General features: G+C 36.3%; 1 protein-coding gene across 1 annotated transcript in view; it reads right to left on the bottom strand.

Annotated features, from left to right (window-relative positions):
• The window catches only part of LYST (lysosomal trafficking regulator), a 159,627-nt gene that overhangs the window by 103,689 nt on the left and 33,781 nt on the right, over nt 1-22,157 (bottom strand). Inside the window, exons 5-12 of the mRNA XM_081297182.1 lie at nt 18,443-20,519; nt 14,707-15,736; nt 12,414-12,575; nt 10,782-10,938; nt 9,019-9,245; nt 8,316-8,382; nt 4,627-4,736; nt 2,751-3,177 (exon numbers count right to left, since the gene is read on the bottom strand). Of these exons, the coding sequence (XP_081153308.1) occupies nt 2,751-3,177; nt 4,627-4,736; nt 8,316-8,382; nt 9,019-9,245; nt 10,782-10,938; nt 12,414-12,575; nt 14,707-15,736; nt 18,443-20,519 (4,257 nt within the window). The remainder of the gene's footprint in view (nt 1-2,750; nt 3,178-4,626; nt 4,737-8,315; nt 8,383-9,018; nt 9,246-10,781; nt 10,939-12,413; nt 12,576-14,706; nt 15,737-18,442; nt 20,520-22,157) is intronic.

The following is a 22,157-nucleotide window of genomic DNA, read 5'->3' as shown; positions in this document are numbered from 1 at the left end:
AACATCATTAACCCTGGTCCAGAGAGCACACAACATTGTCATATACCTCACACTACCAAATTCACTCCACAATTGTCATAAAAATTGATCATATTATACTGTTTGAAAATAATATTTAGATTCCCTGGTGAGTGATCTTTGAATGTAACTGCTAAGAGATTCTAAAACTCTACATTATAGTTTCTTTAAGTCAAAGAGGTAAGTGCTTACAGCTAAGCACTATCTGGTTATTGATTCTGACTTCTCTCTCTCACCACTTGAACCCTGCTTATATATGAATGAACTACTTATTACTATGATGCCTGTGACTTCATGTAAAGCTATGTTAAGATCTACCAAAATGCACATCCAAAGGCTTATTAAGACTCCTACAAAATATAAACATTACTAATTATTGTTAAACTGCATAAATATTAGTTGTCAACAGATATAATTACAACCAATTTTTTTTAAGAGAGTGAGAGAGGAGAGAGAGAGAGAGAGAGAATTTTTAATATTTATTTTTTAGTTCTCGGCGGACACAACATCTTTGTTGGTATGTGGTGCTGAGGATCGAACCCGGGCCGCACGTATACCAGGCGAGCGCACTACCGCTTGAGCCACATCCCCAGCCCAACCACCAATTTTTAAGAATACTCCTCTGAGCATAGTGGCAACAGTCCTAAAGAGGAAGAGTTAGTCAATAGTTATTTTGAGGACCAGTGCCCAAGATATGATAGATATAGAGAACTCATATCTGTTTTAACATTTAAAAAACATTTCTATATAAAATCTGAACCTGAACAAATAAAAGAACAAAACAAATACCAGTGTGAACCTAGGAATTAGAGAGCAGGAATACAGCAAATATTTCTTGACTTAAGGCTCATAAAAATCTTAGGAGATGAATATTATTATCCCTACATTAGGGGTGACAGAATTGAGAGGTTAAATAACCTCCTCAAATGTATACAGTTCAATGTCAGAATAGGTGATATCACTGCAATATTTTCTTCATTTCTCTTCAAAAATTTTTATATATGTCTGCTGTTTTTAGATTTTTTTAGTATTTATGCACAATAACCTTTCTAAAATGTTTTCTAATACATCTTTATATTTTTTAAAATTTATTTTTTAGTTATAGTTGAACACAATTTCTTTATTTAACTTCTTTATTTTTATGTGATGCTGAGGATCAAACCCAGGGTCTCGCATGGAGTAAAGATCTCTCAAAAATTTTTCGGATCTTTACTTTTCTCAGTAGTTGTGTACAATTATTCATTTTATTAAGATCTTGCTCACATTGGGAATGCCCAACTACAACATTAGAAAGCAATCTGCTTTCAGCAGAGCAGTGATGTTTAAGCCTGGGAATTAAACACATATGGGCCTGGTCCCATTCCACCACTTACCAGCTATGTGACTTGATCATGTTGCTTAGCCTCAGCTACAGGTATGGAGAGTGTGAGCGCTCACCTTACTGACTTGTTATCAGGGTTAAAAATGAACACAGGGAGAGCTGGGCAAAGCAGCACACAAACCAAAAGGGCACAAGGCGTGTTAAACATCAGTAGCAGCAGTGGTGGCAGCAGCGGCAATGCCGTGACAGGCAGTACCCTTTCAGCACTATCACTCTCAGGGGGCAAACTTCGTCCACAGAAGATATTACAACTACCTGAAACAAATTATTTGACGAGATTTTTTTTTTTTTAAGTTTAGCCTCTAAGGCTAACCCATAAAAGCATACAACTGTTATGCTGTTAGTAACATGGAAAGCATTTATGAAAAGTGAATTCCAACCGTGGAAATTAGATGGTACTTTCCCTCTGCTTCAATCTTGACTGTGCCATTAGGAATTTTCCTTTCCATGTACAGATCAATGGAGATCAGACATTGGGTGGGGGCTTATGTTCTAAAATAGAGTCTTCAAGGGGTGGGTAAGATTTCTAGGATGAATAGTTAGTGATGTCTGCATTTCCATGTACATATAAAATCCTCAACATCTGTCTCATTCAATTATTATATTTATTATTATATTAATTCCATGGGCCTTAAGAATTATCCTACTTATTTTATTTCCCTCCACCAAAAACTGCTTTTTTAAAAAATATTTTTTAGTTTTCAGTGGACCTTTATTTTGTTTATTTATATGTGGTGACGAGGCTGAGAATCAAATTGCACACATGCTAGGCAAGTGCTCTGCCGCTGAGCCACAATTTTTGCCCTGATTATAGGAGATACAGTTACAAGGCAGCATAACAATTCCTCAGTTATAGAAAGGGCTGGAATGAATCATATTCTTACTTTGGAGAATGAATGATTCATGTAAACGTCCCGTGACAGGAACTAAGTAAGAGAAGGCCACTGAGGTCAGGCATGACACCAGAAAGAAAACTTGAAACAAAGGGAAAGAAGGTGGACTAGAGCTGCCTGATAGGGCCTGGAACCAGATGCCAGACAAAAGTGGCTCTAGGGCTGTAGCCTTTCCTATCCTAACATCAGGAGCCACCCTATCCAGAAACAGGACCTGAAAAGAGGCAGGGAATGGGGCTAATGACCCCAGCAGCATCCCACCTGTCCCCCACCCCCAGGACAAAAAGTACAGAAGGAACCAAATTTAAGGCTATCTGGAATTCAAACTTTGGTAAATCAGGCCCTCTAAGGTGAAGAACATTAAGAACAAGTTAGAACACTACTGTATATCTTAACTCTCCACTAAAATTGCCCTCTGAAAAAACCTTGTTGTACAAATGATAATCATGTCATCATACCTGCTCCATCAAAACTGCTGTCTTGTACAATCAAGGATTTGTTTCTTTTCTTTATCTTCTTTCCTTCCTCTGTGGCACTCTCAGATTCATGGATACACTCCACATTAAACCACAGTGAGATACTGAAACCTTCTGACAGGTGTGGCCAGCAGTTCTGCCCCAGCAATGGCAAGTGGATTGGAGCTATGTGCCAAGAGGAAAGCAGCCGATGGGGGAAATTTCCTCTGTCAGCCTCTTTCTTAGACCGTGAAACTCGTGCTCTTCGCAGTAAGCCTATGGCCTTGCTGTTTAGGATCCCGGGACACTTTGGTGGTGAGACCCCATTGCTTAAACTTGGGGTATGCAGCAATGGAAAGGTCAGATACTGTGACGGGCTCATAGTAACATCACTTTCCACAATTTTCAGAAGACCCAGAAGAAGAATTTCCTAGAGGAAAAAACGAATGAAACTTTATAATCATGTAATCTAATACATAATTATTTTGAAATTCAGGTTATTAGTGAAAATACAAACATACCCACATATATCAGTATTTCTATTTTAATACCTTCTTATCTAGCATATCTTTAAGATTTTTATTTTTGTATATTAAAATGAAATATGAAACATACTTTATTCTTAAAAGTTGTAATCTCTTGTGGTTAATTTAGTTTAAATTTAGATATTTTTATGGTACAACCTAATATTTATGAGTAGGTTTTAAGCATTATAAGCTAAGTATGATGATTATATCAGTAATATCTTTAAAAAAAAAAGCGTTCATTTCCCTGTACACTGTGGTTCTTCTCAATTACTTTAAAATGAGTGATGTAACCAAAGACCTTAAAAATTCTCCAGATTTCTGAATGATACTATAACATGACTAACTTCATAAAACTGAATGCTCAATTACTTTCCAATTTATTTCACATGCTTTTTTCCTAGTCAAATAAATTTTCTTTCATGTGTGTTTGGCAAACTGAAATAAGGTTTTAAGACTGATTCATAATTACATGTTTTTTGGTTGATCTGAAATATTAAAAGAGAGGAAATGAACACTTAATTAAAGGGAAGAACAATAATTAAGGAGAGCGAGGCATGCTCTAGTGGCATGCCCAAGTCACACATAAAAGGACATCTGATGCTGATTGGTATCAGGGAGTGAGCTTGCAAGTACTACAAGCCTTCCATAAATACACAGCCAGTTCTCCATGATTCCTTGGAGGCCACAGGACTGGTGCAGAAGGTGAAGTGGGGTTGAGTTGGGCAAGGGCTAGGATACCCAAACTTGCTTTAACACAAAGCAGCCTCAATGTTTTCTGTTTTATTTACAAACATTTCTAGTTGAGATTTCATCATAAAAATGGGTTCACCATGGCTCAGGATGTGGACAGTGGTACAGTGCTTGCCTAGCATGCGAGAGGCTCTGGGTTTCATCCCCAGCATCACACACACACACACATACACACACACACACACACACACACACACACACACGGGTTTCTCAGCAACTAAAAGCCACTGGGCTATCCTACTGGAAAAGAAAATAAGGAAGATAACTGAGAAGTGGATAATCTTGTTTTTGGAAAAGAATGATCTCAAAGATAGTTGTAATTACAATTAAATTGTCTTTAGTAATTAAAATTAGCATTTCTCAAGCACAAAGGTTAGGGACAAAGTATGTTAAAGGAACTATAATTTGGTTAGTCAAAATCAAAGTGAATATTGATTTGGTTAAAATATATGCAAACAATAAAATAATTGGGTACTTCATACATGACACCTGAAATTGACTATATAACAATTGCCACATCAAAAGAAAGAGCTAAGTGATTTCCAACTAAATACATTCTATTAAAATATCAGTGAAAAATGTAAAAATCATAGCATATTTACTGTACAAGGAGATTTCTCCAGAAATATCCTCAAAAGAAGGGTTAGTTCTTCTGAACATGTTCTTGTGCTCATCAAAGACACCAGGAGATCCACCAGTACTCTCTGGCATGCTAAATATAAAACAGCCAGTACATATTTAATTAAAGAAAACAAATAAGCATCTTGCATGGATTATGAACAATTTAGTAATCACAAAATTTGCTGAACAAATAGCAAGGTGACTAAATGCAACTCAACCAACAAAACACTTTCTTAAAAGATTGGCTAGCTGTAAGTAAATTGAAGACATTCTTTAAATCAATAGAGTATCTGTTAGATATGCTGCCATTCCCCTTACCATAAAATGGTCTGTTACCTTCTCATTTTGAAATGTTTAAATTATAGCTATTACTTACATGGAAAATTAAATGACAGAAATAAGTATAAATAGTAAAGATTATACAAATACTTAAATATCACAAACTAGTTTAAATAGTTTATTTTACTAAAAAGTTTAGCATAAAATACAAACAGTGGCACTAAATTCATAGAATTCTTTAGAGTAAAATATCTTCTTAGTCTTTACAGAGCACATTTTAGTGTTCAGTGGTTATTTTTACATGCATTATCTCAGCTGATCCTTACCAAAACCAAAAACATCTGAATCAATTATTATTACCACCTCAGACGTGACAAAAATAAGACTGATATAAAACCTGAGGTGTATCTTAAAAGAATGGTAGTTTTGAAAGACCTGAAGATCAGAGAACTGAAGCTAGGTTTAAGCCACCCAGTCTATAAAGGCAATGAGCTGATGCAGTAGTGTCACAGAGGGCACACCTGAAAAGACAATTTGCAATGAAACTACAAATTAGAGTGGACTTAATGCTCTAAGTAAGATGAACCCTATAAGGGTTTTAGAGTAGGAAAGTAATATGAGCAGAATAAAGTATGTTAGATTTTTTTTTTTCCATTCCAAATGAGGACGTAAAACTACTGAAAACTCGAAGCACTAAAGTATAAAATTACCAAAAGGAAGGAATCCGTAACAACAAAAAGAAAACTAAAAGCAGTGAGGATGGTTGTGTGCTTTGGAGACATGTCAGGTGAAAAAAAAAAAGCCAAAAACTTCTTTTTTTTTTTTTTTTTTGGTACTTGGTATTGAATCCAGGGGTGCTTAACCACTGAGCCACATCACCAGCCCTTTTTATTTTTTATTTTGAGACAGGGTCTCACTAAGTTGCTTAGGGCCTCACTACATTGTTGAGGCTGGCCTTGAACTTGTGATCCTCCTGGCCTCTGCCTCCCAAGTCACTGGGATTACAAGGCGTGTACCCCCATGCCCAGAAGAAGTAGAGGGATAAAAGAGAAAGCTATATCCTACTTCCTTTGAATTGCAAAGGACTTAGAGCAGCACGGGATTCATCTGTTGGTCTAAAATCAGGAGAGGGAATGAGAATGCTGCTGAAAACACAGAAATGAATGAAATGTCTCTTGGTGACTCGTCACCTCTCTTCCTGTTTCTGATTACAGAGCGGAGATAGCTCGGTTCTCAGTTTAGGCTAAAAACCTGAGGATTCTTCTCTAAAGAAATGGAATGGATTACCAAGTGAAAGCTCCGAAGTGCAGTGGAATGTCAACATCATGGCTACTGAGCATACTGGTCAAGTTGCCTAACCAGCTCACCAGGCTGCGCACTCTGGTGAAGCTGTCCTGCCTGGATAAAGAAAGATGCTCCTCACAGGCGAAGCTCTGTGTGCAGAGGACCCATTTTCATGATGTACGCAAAGTGCCCTGTGGGGTAACTGTGGCCCTAATGGCTCCCCAAAGTAAAGCTCTCCTCCTTAGGGCATTTGGGGAGACTAGCCATCTACCGGCACATCCATCCACAACTCTTCAATAGACATCCATGTAGAGAAGAGGCCAAAAAAGAAGAGGAAATCCCCAACAATTTTTTAAACATAAATAGGCAAAAAAGGTTCACAAAATATTTGGGAATCAGAAATCTAAAAGAATAATCCCAAGATGTAAAAAGTGAATAATCATTAAACTGATTCTAGAGGAAAAAAATAGTAATTTAGGGGTTGCAAGAAATCATCTTAAAATGTTAATATCCATATATATGTATATACACACACACACACACACACACACACACACACACACACACAAAGATATTCTATCCTCATATGAAAAAGAAATAGCCAGAAAATAATCAAACAAAAAGCGAGCTTAAATATTAAATAGAGGATTAGTGTTGCAGCTCAGTAATACAGTGCTGCCTAGCATGTTTGAGGCCCTAAATTCGATCCTCAGCACCACATAAAGATAAATAAATAAAGGTATCCTATTCTTCTACAACTAAAAAAAATATTTTAAAAATATTGAATAGATAGTTGCCAAAATTAAAAACTGAATAAAAGGTTGAAATAGAATTGAAAAATATCTTCCAGAATATAGCAAAAAAAGAGAGAAGTGGATAATATGAGAGAAAAGACAAGACACATGTAGGGCACATCCAAAAGACTCAAGATTACAATTAAAATGCAAGAAAACAAAAAGCAGAGAATTCAGAAAGAAGAAAATTATTTTAATAAGTATTAAATCTTTATGACCTAAGATTGGATCTTCCTAGATTGACACCAAAACAACAAAGCAAGGAGATTTGACAATTAATTGTAATATGGCATATCCTGGGTAGGATCCATGAACAGGAAAACGATATTAGGCAAAAACTTAAGAAATCTGAATAAACTAACATAGTTAATAACATATCAACATAGCTTCATTAATTATAACAGACACCATACTAATGTTAGATGGTAAGAGGGGACTCTGACAGAGAGGAGTGCAATACAGAGTATAATAATACACCCATACACGACATAAGTAAATGGAGGAGAAAAATAAAGCTCTTCTTTAGAGTATAATCCCAACTGATAAATGTAGAAAGAATGACAGGAATAGAAAATCACTATTTGGCCAACACTAGTCTTAGCTGTTTCCATGAATGATTAGCAATAGATGCTAAAATTTGTGGGTTAAGGTATGAGGAAAAATAGGATATTTACATATTTTAAGATACAACCCCCAAAAGATACTTATTAATTGTAAGGGAAAAATAGTAACTATACAATGGAGAAACCTGGCAGACAGCATCTATAGTGATTAAAGTTAACATCACTAGTAGTAAGATATAGACACCATGAACCCCTTGATATAATGTCCTCAGAAGGACCCAACATTACTGCCAAGTATTCCTGCCAAAACTGTATAATCTGAATTTAGTCAGGAGGAAACATTGCACAAACCCAAATTATTGTTTTATGTTAGCTTTCATACTCCAACTAAAATTTAGATTTAATGTGGCTAAGCATCATATTATATATCATTATTAGTTTTTCAAATGTCTGAGAAAGCACTAATTAGAGAATAGACAATATGAGAAAGGGAGTAGCAGAACATTTGTGCCATATTACCATCCCCAAAACGCTACCCAACAATTTACTTAATCCTTCCAAATCTAGCTTTTCATCCCTATACATTAAGTATGTCTATTTAATTGAGGAAGACAGAGGGACAAATGGGATGATGTATATAAAGGTACTTTTAAAATCAGAGCACAATGCCAATGGATACTGTGATGATCAATTCTTCACACAAGAACAAAACAATTTCAAAGCTATTTGTTTAAAACAGTTTTAACTCACCTTGAAAATCAGAATCAGCTTGTGTTAAAATACTCAAGAACCCTCCTAAAAGATTTTTCACAGTTCCCTAAAGATTATAAAATGAAACATAAGAAATTAAATGTTTTACGAAATGGAAACAGAAAAACTTCAACATCGTAATAAATTATTTAATAGGAATCGTGTGCACGCGTGCGCGCATTTAAATGACTGGAAAAATGCTCTAGGTAGGATTAATTACGCATTTCTTTTCCATACTATCTTGATTTTTTAAAAATATTTTAAAGCAATGAACATACTTTACAATTAAATGCAATTTTTAAAAAGTTATCCATTTTCAGAAAGATAAAAGGAATTCATTACTGGTCAGCCAATGACAATATTAACTTTTTATGCTATTTTAGAGAAATATAGAATCAGAAGATTTTAGAATGTTACTTCAAGGTCAAAACACAGGTATTAGGGGATGGGGCTGTAGCTCAGCGGTAGAGCGCTTGCCTAGCACATGTGAGGCACTGGGTTCGAACCTTAGCACCACATAAAAACAAATAAAATAAAGGCATGCTGTCCATCTACAACTACAAAAATTTTTTTAAAAAACCACAGGTATTATAAAAGATAAGTGATCATCTCAACTAATTTTCAGATGAGTTGGGTTATAAGTAAAGATATGGGGGAATGGGATATCAATGATAGGTAGCAATTGAACTTAAAACATTTTTACCTGTTGCATGAGTAGAAAAACGTTCTTTTCTTTCTGCTGGATAATTTTCAAAAAACTCTCAAATACATGGGCAAGCACATCAAGTTTAGCTTTGCTAGCAGAAAGCAAATTTAATTCCAGCATGCAAATCTCAGGATATATTATTTCCCCTTGAGTGAGCTTTTCAATCAAGTCATTTGGACTGACTGATGCACTGAAACCTTCTGTTTCAGGTTTTAAGTCTACCCCTGCAAAGGGAAACAGGAAAGACTATGTTTATACTCTAAAACACTGAATAAATACTTTAAACCTTATTCTCCATTTTGAAGACCTAGTGGCAAAGTGCTATTTATAAGAAGATGCTCATAAAATCTTTTCCTCCAATATTACTTTTGATTCAAGTATTGAATCAAGTCTTGTGGATAGTTTGAAGTTTAATGAGTAGTCTTAAAAGTAATTTTGATATCCAATAAAACTACAAATATTATCAACAGCAATTTTTATACACATGTGATAAAAATTAAATACATCCCTCCAACACAACTGGAGAAAAATTACTATTCCAACCTTTTTGCCCCCAAAATTCCTAGATCACAGGATAGGTTAATTCACTTGACCATATTACTATGAAAATAGTAGATTCAGCTCTTGATTTCTAGGCTCAAACTGCAATTCTTCTGCCTCAGCCTCCCAACTAGCTGGAATTACAAGTATGCACTGTGCTTGGGGTGGGTGGATAAATTTTAAATTTTGTCTTCTCCATATGTGAGAAAAAGAGGCTGTCTTACTGAATATGACATTTTGGAAGACAGATCTTAAAAAGAGACTGCTGTGATCTTCAAAAAATGTTCGTAGAGTGAAGAAATTTATAAATTTCTACCTGGACCAGAATTCTTGAAGTTGAGATCTAGTTAGCAAACATAAAAGGGAAGACATCTACTATTACAAAATCATACCTATACTATTACAAAATCATACCTATATTATGATAAAACCATCAAAAATTGATATCTTTTCAAAAAGCACCAACCATGGGTTCCTTATATCCTTTAACCAAAATATTAATGATTACTCCCATTTATTTTCTGTGAAAAAGAAAATTAACTCTGAGGAAAATAAATAACTTTAAATTTAGTAAAGACTAACAGTACTGAGACATTAATAAGGCCAGTATAGGAAAAGACAGAGCCTGCCTAGAAATCTTTTGGCTCAAATCAACCCATCTTTCCCATTCCACTCAAGTTTTAAGCCCAGAGACAAAGGATCATATGCAATGCAGTTCCATCCCAAGGGCAAAACTGGACTGCAGAAAACTAAGAAGAAATCTATACTGAATTCTTGGATGTCACAGAATGATGTCTACATTCCTTTTGTTATTTATTCTTTATAATAAACTGCCAGTATTTGGCTGGTTTTCTTTATTTAGAGAAATTGTAAATATCACCTCTTCAGAAAGGGTGTCCCTAATCACTCAACTACTATCACATCACCTAGTTTTATACTGCTTGTGTTGTTTATTTCTGATAATTATGGTCTATATTTCCCAGTGGAATGAATATGAAACCAGGAAAATACACATATGTTCTTAGGCTCTCAGTCAATGTTTGTGATAACAAGATCCATTTCATGTTTTAAATTGCATATACGAATGCCAGATTTGTTGTGAAGATCAAATAAATGTTAACGTGATACATTTTAAATTGTAAGGCAATACAGAGTTCTAAAGTGGCATCACTCTGAATACTTTGCAGATCTAATCATAAGCACTTCTACAACATTTGTACCGTCATCCCGGGTTTCGCCATCCTCAGGATTGCTTTCACTATCCGCCTCATAACCTTCTTCTTCAACCAGAAGTTTAAAACTACAACACTGAGGACCCTCAGCTTCTTCTGAAAAATCTCCAGGATGGGAAGACAACTCTTCCTCGGACTGATGACTCTAGAAGATCAGGATAATTCAAAGGCAACAGTTGTAATATTCCCTCATTTCTAGCAAGAGGATATTTATTACCTTTTGAGAAAAAGAAAATCTTACTAACTAGTAACCGTTATGAATTATGAAATTCACTAAGCCAAACTTTCTAGTACCTTTCAGACAAGTTAACACTTCATTTAAAGTGGTTTCTAACAGATGGGTCATCTCGATTTCCCTGAAAAATAAACCTACTTAAGAAATTTCATTCTAGTGATACAATAAGGAATGACTAAAGACCATTAGGAGGTGGAATTATATTTTGCACTATTTAATGTTTATATATTATTTATTTGCTATTGGAAATTTTTTCAAAGAATTTTTATAAATAATACTTCATAACCATAGAAAATATGAAAATTTTTCAAAGAGAGTGAAGAAGATTTCTGAATTTAACTGTCTATATATAAGCATCTCAAAAATCAAGAGTATCAGTATTAACTTCCTGTTTTAACACCTGTGATAAGACATTTTCTTATGAAAATGCTATCAATATCTTCACTTAAGAACACATGTTCACTTTAAAAAGTTCAGTGTATTTTATTGCAACAATAATAAAAAGTAGCACAAAGTATGTTGACATTTTAGAGTTAACCAATCAATTCAATAATAAGATGAAGGCATTAATAGTTATTTCATTAAATTTGAAGAGTTACAGCAGGCATGGGCTGGGGTTGTAGCTCAGTGGTAGAATGCTTGCCTTGCATGCGTGAGGCCCTAGGTTCAGTCCCCAGCACCACATAAAATTAAACAAATAAAAATAATAGAGGTATAGATGTATAGATATAAAAGAGTTATGGCAAGCAGTAATATATTTCAGTAAAAGATTATTAAACATCACATCTATCTATTGACTAGCAGCAGGCCAAAGAGAAGTTATATAAAGGTTAGTGATAATGAAACAAACATAAAAGAAACATGAAAAAAGAAATGAGTCAACTGTGTATCACAAAGCTAAAGAGAAAAAATTAAAAGTTACTTTAGAAAAAAAAATGTTAACACCAACCACTAAAATACTATGATTGCTATTTTCTATGAAAGTACTAGTCATTTTCATATTGAGTGATTTAAAATTAAAATGAGTAGAGTTCTGGAAATATTAGCTGCATCAATATAGGACCAGATTAGATAGCTGAATCTCACCATTCCTAAATTACCACTTAATAAACTCAGTTATATGTAAGACTTATCAAATCAAATCATATATTTGTCTTACTTGAAGTAATTCTCAGAAAATTTCTAGATTAGATTAAAGAAAAGCATGTCATATTGCTCTCCTGTGTTTTGAGGTAAGGTACTGAAGAAACACTACCCCCATGGAACTCACCTGACTAAATCTGGGTCCCTATGTTCTAAGAACCACATTCACCAACCTCCTAGTCCCATCTCACACGTCTGCCTCTGCTAGTCATACCCAATAACACAACCATAAAGGTTCATACCTTCTCTGTCACAGCATCAGGATGTTCAAAATCTGCTAAATGATTCCCCAGGGCAACTCTAAGCAGGGCATCAAACAAAGGCTTTGCCAATTCTGTCTCAGTCACTTTTGACTGGGAAAGATGATCCCTCATTTCAAACAATATATTTTCCACAGACAAGTTCTAAGGTAAAATAAGAGAGACCAGGAATATCAATAACATGCTTTTAACAAAGAGTGACAAAATAAATAATTTCTTAACAAACAGAAATACCATTTATTTACAGTTGATATGAAAGTAAATTGACTATATAAATTTTGACCTCTTATCCCAACATTCTATGGTAAAGTTAATAACATTTTTATTTATTAAATATATTACTTGTTTTTTAGCTTCAATTACATAAATGAATTGCATCACAAAGATTATTTCCTGAAACTTCATAGTTTCAATTAACCATCTTTAGAGTTTACAAATTTTCTATTGTTGTAGTTTAGATATGAGGTGTCCCCTAAAAGCTCATATGTGAGACAATATAAGAAAGTTCAGAGGGAGAAGATGGGTTATGACAGCCTTAACCTAATTATTGCATTAATCCTCAGTAGGGATTAACTGGGTGGTAACTGAGGGAAGGTAGGGTGTGGCTGGAGAGGTGAGTCCCTGGGCTGTGCCTTTGGGGTATATATTTTGACCTTGTTGAGCAGAGCTCTCTCTCTTTTTGCTCTCTCTGCTTCCTGCTGCCAGGCTCCTAACTGCGTTCCACTCCGACACTGTTCCACCATGATGTTCTGCCTCAAAGAATGGAGTCAACCATCTATGGACCAGACCTCTGAAACCATGAGTCCCCAAATAAACTCTTCCTCCTCTAACTGTTCTTATCAGGTATTTTGGTCAAAGCAGCGAAAAAGCTGTCTAAAACACTTATCACTTATTCTCAAAGATTCCTTAAGATTCTAAGAAGTTCTAATTCTCTTCTCAGTCCTTTCCTTCTGCTCATGAAGGAAGCTCTTGCTGCTTGCTTGTATCTCTAAAATAGGTGATGAGACCATGAAGATGGAAAAGAAACCAACTTGTTTAAGGAATTATCATCCACCATGAGAAACAGGTACATAGGAGTATGATGATAACTCTACCAGAACTATGAAAAAAAATGCTCTCAGAACAGAAAACTGAGAAGGTGCCTGAGAGACCAAGTACCCCAGAAGATTGTATGGGAGGATCAGAGAACAAGCAGGAAACAGCAGGCACTGGAACAGAGGAAGAAAGACTATGCCAAGCACAAGAGCATGCACACAACCCCAGAAGCGATGGCAAAGATCAACTCGGTATGGCTGACTGTGCAGCACCATGAGGGGTGGCAGAATGTGAGGCTACACAAAGAAGTAGAGCAGACTGTGAAGGGTTTTGCAGACTATGCTAAGGAGTGGGATTTTAACTGAGAACAATATGGAAGCATTAAGATGTTTTAGACAGGAGGCTACACAGAGGCTGAAACTAGAGTAAGGGGACTCATTGGCTGAAATAATAGGAAGGGACAAGATAGTAAGGAAATCAGATCTTCCACATTCCCAAGTTCCTTAGTAGTAGGGCCTGAGACCATGAATTTCTTTTTGGTGAGGGGTGCTCTTGGAGATATCTGTCAGGATGTGACAGATGCAGAAGAGGTCAGAAGAATGCAGACAAAGAATGTGGTTTCAGGAAAAATCTCGCTCATTCCATGTAAAGCTCTGGAGCCAAAAGTGTACCACAGAGATTGTCCTCACTCCCAGAGCCACATCCGTCAACCACTGACAGTAAGCACCCTTTGCCTGGGCACGGCACTCTATCAGCCAAGATGATCTTTAGAGGAGGAAGCAGCCCACAGCAGATGGGTGCCTCAACATTCTCAGTCCAACACAAGAAACACGTGAAAAGACAGACATGACGAGGACGACACTGGAGCACAAACCAAGGAGAGGGGATCTAGGCAGGGAACCCAACAGAGTCATACCAAGATTGTGAATTCCAAAACACAATATGCATAATTACTCATCTGAAGCTATATATGTGAACTGCTTCACATGGGCTTTTGTATTACAAACTAAACTATAAGGCTCTTTAGGCAAAGGCTAAGGCACAAGGTTCTTTGTGCCTTTCATGATACCTGGAATTGAACTATGCTAGGCACACAGGAATTTCTCAAAATGTAAAAGTTTTGTAAAAATAAAATGATAATAGTATTAAGTCAGAACTTTTACACACACACAGAGAGAGAGAGAGAGAGAGAGAGAGAGAGAGAGAGAGAGCGAGCGCTGGACTAAGAGCAAAGTATTACCTGATTAGATAACTCCAATTCTATCTTTTGTTGACTGGTTCTAGCACTATGAAGACAAATGGCCAGAATGGCTTCCAAAAGTCGTATGCTCTGAAGTACGGTCTCACTTTCTCGCCTCCTAAACACCTTTGCTTCCTCAGGAGTAGCTTCAGTAGATGAAATAGGCTCCATGTTTATGGAAGAAATACGTTGTGATTCTAATTCACCTACAGAGTCAGTACTGTTTTTCAGACTACCCCCATCAGGTAGTGTGTGGTCCTTTGTTTTAGTCAGAGATGACAAATCTTCTTTCCTTGCTTTCTCCTGTTGAGAAGTTCTGACAAAGTCTTGGTTTTCATTTACATTTATATTTCCCTGCCTTTTCCCTTGTTTGTCTTCATGATTTCTGAATATTTTCTGTATTATCATAAATATTAACTTATGGCACACTCGGAAACCACCAAGCCTATGAAATTGTTTCTGGAAGACCGAGCTCAACATGTAAATCCAACGACACATGGACCACACATCTGCTGCTTGGCGCATATGCTCAGGAGAAGGCAAGACGAGGCTCTCAAGAGACAAACATGGCAGCACGTGACTTAAAGGCTCGCTGGCTGTACTGTCATAGCCAGAAGTATCTTCTGACTCATTGGCCGACTCCCTATCCAACTCTGCTTCTTTACTTACACATAAAAATGCCACACAGAGGAAGAGGTTTATGGTGTTGATATGATCATCTTGGTGAACAGTCTTCCATTTCTTTGGATAAGCTTCTTTGAGACCGGCATAGAATTTGCTGAGGCTCTGAGGAGAATCTGAATAAGCCTGATGGCCATGAAAAGGGGCCCCTGTATTTGAGGATGAGGGCTCCTTCTCTTCAGTGTGTGATCCATCGATAGCTGGAGCTGAAGCATCTTTCTGTTGTTCTCCTAGGCTGATTATCAGAGTTTCAAATGCTCTTAGGGAATGACTTCGAATACCATCTAAGTAATTTAATTCAATTATTTGATTTATTCCATTACAACTTAAAAACAAATCTCTTATTACCCTGTGAGATAAATGGGAAAAATATTTTATTTACATATATATATTATATATATATGAACATCATTTATAAATAGGTACATAAACTACTAAAATATGGCATTGCTGCATGCATTATATACTTAATACTACCTAACTTGATTTATTAATTATCTCATAAAGTTCTTAGTTAGATATTGGCTAGAACCTCAAGCTACTTTAGAATCACTCTCAAATCCTTCTTCAAATACTGCATGTATGGCTCTGAAAGTATTTAAAAAGAAAGGATTATATACAACCCAAATTAAGTGAAGCAAATCAGGGAAGAATATATTTCTCCAAATGGCAAATTCTATATAAATTCTACTCCAGGGGCTGGGGATGTGGCTCAAGCGGTAGCGCGCTCGCCTGGCATGCGTGCGGCCCGGGTTCGATCCTCAGCACCACATACCAACAAAGATGTTGTGTCCGCCGAGAACTAAAAAATAAATATTAAAAATTCTCTCTCTCTCTCTCTCTCTCTCTCCTCTCTCACTCTCTCTTTAAAAAAAAATTCTCTCTCTCTCTCCTCTCTCTTTAAAAAAAAAAAAATAGACCTTTAAAAAAAAATTCTACTCCAATCACCATCATCCAGACACAGATGCCCTAAGAGCAGACAAGCATCTGGAGTTTATTTGTTCCTCTACCTAACGGTTCATTCAGGACTTTTCATTTGTTTTACATCTGTACTTCAAAAAGGTAAAGAATCAAATCATAGAGCTGAAATTCTCTTCAGAAGGCTTTTCTCTCAGGTGGAGATTCACATGAGTTTCTCTGCAGTTGTCTCTAATTTGGCCAGTTGATCAGAACAAATACTGAACACTACCAGAAGGTTTTCAGGGGGCTAGGATGCAGCTCAGCCCTAGAGGACTTGCCTACCATATGCAAGGACCAGGATTCCATCTCCAGCACAGCAAAAAAAATTTACAAAGTGTATGTGGGGGGCTGGGGATGTGGCTCAAGCGGTAGCGCGCTCGCCTCGCATGCGTGCGGCCCGGGTTCGATCCTCAGCACCACATACCAACAAAGATGTTGTGTCCGCCGAGAACTAACTAACTAAATAAATATTTTTTAAAAACCTCTCTCTCTCTCTCTCTCTCCTCTCACTCTCTCTTTAAAAAAAAAAAAAAAAAAAAAGTGTATGTGGGAGGGGAGATTTAGCTCTGTCCCAAGTGAGATCTGGGTCTAGGTCACTGAAATCATTCTAGAAATATGCAATGTAAATCAATTCAGTGACTCTCAGAATTTATTTTACAAAGATCCAGGTTGCCCACAAAAGAGTTGCAAAACTTTCAATGGAAGTCAGTTGTATTTAAACAAAGTAAAAAAGGTCCAAAATTTTAAAAATAATTGTAGGGAAATGATTTAATATCAGTATTAGTTTTAAAGTAGTTGTGTTAAGATGAACCCCAAAATGCCACATGTAAAAACAGTAATGATAGGTTATATTTATTTTACTACAAGTTTTTAAGAATGGTATAAGCATTAACTTGAAAAGCTAATATAACTACCAGAAGCAAGCTTTGTTTATAAAATTATTTTTTAAATGTACCAGACTTGGCAATCCCAAAATCTGGAAAATCACTGGTGGGTTTACAAGTAATTTTAATTTCCTTCATTTGTTTTTCTGTATTTTCTTATTTTTCTATATGTATTGCTTAGGTAATAAATCCAAATATGATATTTAAAAATAACAATCCCCTAATGCCACTTCTTCAATATATAATTATCATCTGATATATGTACATATTTTATGATTGTAAACAAGTGAATATTGTTTGAAATTTTGTATATTTAAAAAAAAATTTTTTTAGTTGTAGTTGGACACAATGCCTTTATTTATTTTTATGTGGTGCTGAGGATGGAACCCCGTGCTCTATCACTGAGCCACAACCCCAACCCCTGAAATTTTGCATATTTTACCCACAAAATATTATAAGCATTTTCTCTTGTCCCAGCATAATATTTGTAAGCATACAATACTTTCATTTTTGCTGGGGTGGGGGGTACCATGGATTGAACTCAGGGGCAATCAACAACTAAGCCACATCCTCAGTGCTATTTTTTTTATTTATTTAGAGACAGGGTCTCACTGAGTTGCTTAGCTCCTCGCTTTTGCTGAGGTTGGCTTTTGATCTTCCTGCCTCAGCCTCCAGAGCCGCTAGGATTACAGGCGTGCACCACTATGCCCAACTCACAATACCTTTATTTTATTTTTATTTATTTTTATGTGGAACTGAAAATGGAACCCAGTGCCTCATACATCTACCTCCTATATAAGCATTTTTAATGGCTAATAATATTCCATCTATAAATACAATTAAACTTGGCCTTTGCTCTTAGATATTTATGTTGCATCTGTTTTTTTTCCTCAGAAATATATCTAAAAATTTACGTTTTTTCCATTGAGACCTTAAATTCAATGACTATCCTCTTCTTTACCACTACTACTCCCAGTCAAAATAAATTAAAAAACAGTTTAAACTATAGCAAGAGGCGGAGTTTTTTTGTTAATAAACTAAAATTAAACTAAAGTTTTTTTGTTAATAAACTCAGACAACAGTAAATATGGTTTAGGCTGCTGATAAGACCCTGGAGATATGAGGGTTAGAAGTGCCAGTGCATACGCTTTATCACACATTCAAAAGCATCCATAAGAAAAAAATAGCAGTATATATATACATATACAAACCTGGATTTAAGCAGGATAGGCAGAGTTTTTAAATAAACCTGAAGCACTTCCTGCGGCAGACACCGATTCAGGTGGCTGCACATATGAGTTCGAGCAGAAGTAATGTTGAGGTGTTGACAGTGATGTGCTAGTTCAACTCCTCTTTGCAGCACAGGATTAAACAGGTAATTGTACAACTTCCATTGAATAACTATATTGCCTTTCTGAATTAAGTTACAAATGTGATTTGCAATCTGTATATTATGTAATCCGTCATCTTCAAAAACAAATTTCTGATAAGCCTCTAACGCATCCCATTTCCACAGCAAGTCTTCAGATCCACTGCTGGGCAGGATCCCCTGAAATCTGTAGGAAGGACTGGGTGCACCTGAGGCAGGTTCAGCAGCACACAAGCTGCCCCGCAGTGTCTCTTCTAACTTGGCCAGCTGGTCAGAATCAACAGTACAAATGTTGCAAGCTGCTTTTTTAATTTTCTGTGGTATCTCTGCACCTCCTAACTGATCCAAAATAAGTTTATTAAGGATATTCAATATATGCTGCTGAAAATTTTTCAGTGCTGGCAATTTAAAAGCATGCAGCAAAGGGATGATTACAGATTTGGGATCCATACAGCAGCATATTCCAACACTATGAATGCCTGATAGAATCTGGACACAGGTGCTGCCCAAAGAAGTCTGCTGCAGCAAGCGCAAACACTGATGAGCACACACTGCAATACAGCAGCACCGCTCGGGGTAATGAACATCTCCATCTGCAGTCTCTTCAAAGGGGTTTCTGGAAAGCTGGTTTTTAAAAGCTGAAACCAGAAGTCCGGAGAGATCTCGGTGGTGATGCATAAAATGAGAATACTCACAGCGTCTGTGCCTTTTTCTTGTACACATTGAGTGATGAAGTTGCTCTGATTTTACTTTTTTCACAGTACTCATGATTTTCATCACACTATTTATTAGGGCTGTCAGATGTTGTGAGGCCTCTGGAGGAACTCCATCTCTTGAAACTAGCCATTCCATTTGAAGAACTGCTGTTTCAAATAGATTAAATCCTTGGTGCTGAATGAATTCTTGAACCAGATCCATGGCTTGACTGAAGTAGAAGGGATTTGAAGCTGCACTTTGAAGACAACAGATCAGGATCCGTAGAACTCCTTCCAGAAGCTCAGGTAAAAGAAGGGCTCTATGACGAAACTGGGAAAACATAAAGCCCTCCTGGACCTCCTGTAGTGTTTTCTTTTGCCTTGGTGCAAAAGGGTCAGGCTGCTTTTCTAAGCAAGTTCTAATTTTTAAAGCTGCCCTAAGCAATTCGGTTAAATTTTTTCTAAGACTTTCCGGCATGACCTCTGCAGCACTAATATCTACTGACATGAGATGCAACACTGTTCGAAAGAGCATCCTCTGAACTAAAGCCACAGGTTCTTCGGTCCAACTTACAGAAACCACTTCACTCTCCAGCTTGTCACTTAGATTATAGCAGTCCCCAAAGCCTGCTAGGAATTCAGTCAGTGTGGGCACTACACTGGCTGCAAGGGCAGAATTATGATTCAAAGTAATGTCAAATTTACAAATTTTTTCCAATAAGGACAACAGAACATGACATAAATCAAATGGAGAATTATTCATGTTACTGAGAATAGACAAGGCAGCTGGTTCACTTAAAATGTCAGTGCTTGTCTCCTGCCTTGGAGTAGTCTCTATGGAGTTTTTCAAAGCCATGGTGTCAGGAGACCCCTGCTCTTTGGTTACAAAGGAACTTAGTCTAGGTGAGAGGTGGTCTTCAGGAGACTGGGTTACAAAATGCTGCAGCGCATGGAGCCTTCTGTGCTTACTCACTGCCGTGCTCTTTTCATCTGAGTTGCCCTCTGAGTCGGAAGTGGAGAGCTGTGTTTTTCGAGCATCTCTTATAGAATAGCGATGGGTACTTTTACGCTGTCGTCTGCTTTTTCGAAAAGCATTTACTTTTGTAGAAACCTGACCAGATGGGGCACTTCCTTCTAAACATAATTTTTCCTGAGTAGATCTATGTGAACTTGAGTTCTTTTCTTTGGTCAGGATTATATCAGATGACAATGGCAAATTAAAATCTAATGAAATGAAGAAAGAAGATTTAGAACACCTCAGCATGTGGTTACACTCAATTTGTTCAGTCAATGACTCTCCCATTTACCTACCACCCACTGTAGGAGTCCAGCCTCACATGATTTTGCTATAGGCTGTTTCCCTCAGTTACGCTCTCTCTGAGTTACTTCTTCTCATATTTATCCTTCTTATTCTAAACATGAGGTGGCATTAGTTCAAAGGATATCAACTAATTTGGAAACCAATAATGGAGAATAGAATTAGGATTTAAAACCATATATTTCATTTTAACTGCAACATAAGAGACTCTATTCAATAGTTAGTGCTGCTGTTCACATCACTTTACAAACCTCCTCCAGTAGTGTCACAATGAAGATACAGGGATATATTATGTTCTCACAAAAGCAGTAGTTAGTTTACAGCCTTTAAGAACTTTAAATTTTTCCAAAATTAATTCAAAATCATATAGTATATACCAAATGTTCACCAAGACTGAGGTTAAGAGTTCTGAAATAAAAATATTTCTCAAGGGCCTCATGAACTGAACTAAGCACAAGGTATGGACATCAGTGTTTGATCCTCAGTCCTTACTAGCCTAGGGCTTGCCCTGTGGTCAGCACTCAATGGCTACTTCTTGGAGAAATGAATGAATCTTCTTTACTAAAAAGATGATTAAATTGATCTTTCCCTTTGCAATATGTAACAAAATCTACATGAAAAATGTAGTTGCAATTTAGAGTGAATAAAAATCTGTAAATTAAAGAACTATGCTTTACTTAGTAGAGGGAAACAAACAAATGAGAGGAAAAATTAAAAGGAGTCTGACCAATTCCACTGAAGCAAAAAATATAGGCAATTAAGAAAATCTCCCTAAAAAGATAATAATCAGATTTCTTATGTGACTAACAATTTTTGAATTCTAAAAATTCAGAGGAAAATAAGAACATAGAGTAAATCAACAATATTACAAGACCTTAGATAACCTCATACAAGAGCCCCATATGAGAAATTTACTAAAAACACAAGGCATTAAAATATAAAGTACAGGAGGACTTTTTTCTTTTAACCTGATTCTCAAGCATTTCACAATTCACATTTCCCAGAAATGGTCAAGGGGGAATACTGCTAATCCTTCCAGTGAAATATTTAGAGTTTCATGTATTTACATGAATACATAAATATATATAAACTTACATATATACATACATATTAAATATATATGCATATATATACTCATATACACATATATGTTTTTTATATATACACAGACTTATTTTTCAAAATCAGAAAATAAAAATGTCTCTTGGCCTTAAGTGTAATAATTCTACATGGTTTTTGAAACAAAATATTATTTCAACTTATCCTTTAGAAACAACGTTATATAAACTATGGGCTGGGGATGTGGCTCAAGTGGTAACGCGCTCGCCTGGCATGCGCGGCGCACTGGGTTCAATCCTCAGCACCACATAAAATAAAATAAAGATGTTGTGTCCACCAAAAACTGAAAAATAAATAATTCTCACTCTCTCTCGCTCTGTCTCTCTCTCTTCTCTCTCTCTCTCTTAAAAAAAAAAAAAAGAAAAGAAAGAAACAACTTTAGATAAACTAAAGCAAACACCATAAGTCATTTCTGGAGAACTGGT

This window comes from Spermophilus citellus (assembly GCF_964194105.1).
Source record: "Spermophilus citellus genome assembly, chromosome: 6".
NCBI lineage: Eukaryota > Metazoa > Chordata > Mammalia > Rodentia > Sciuridae > Spermophilus > Spermophilus citellus.
The sequence above is the reverse complement of the archived record's forward strand: the minus strand, read 5'-3'. Positions and strand labels throughout refer to the sequence as shown.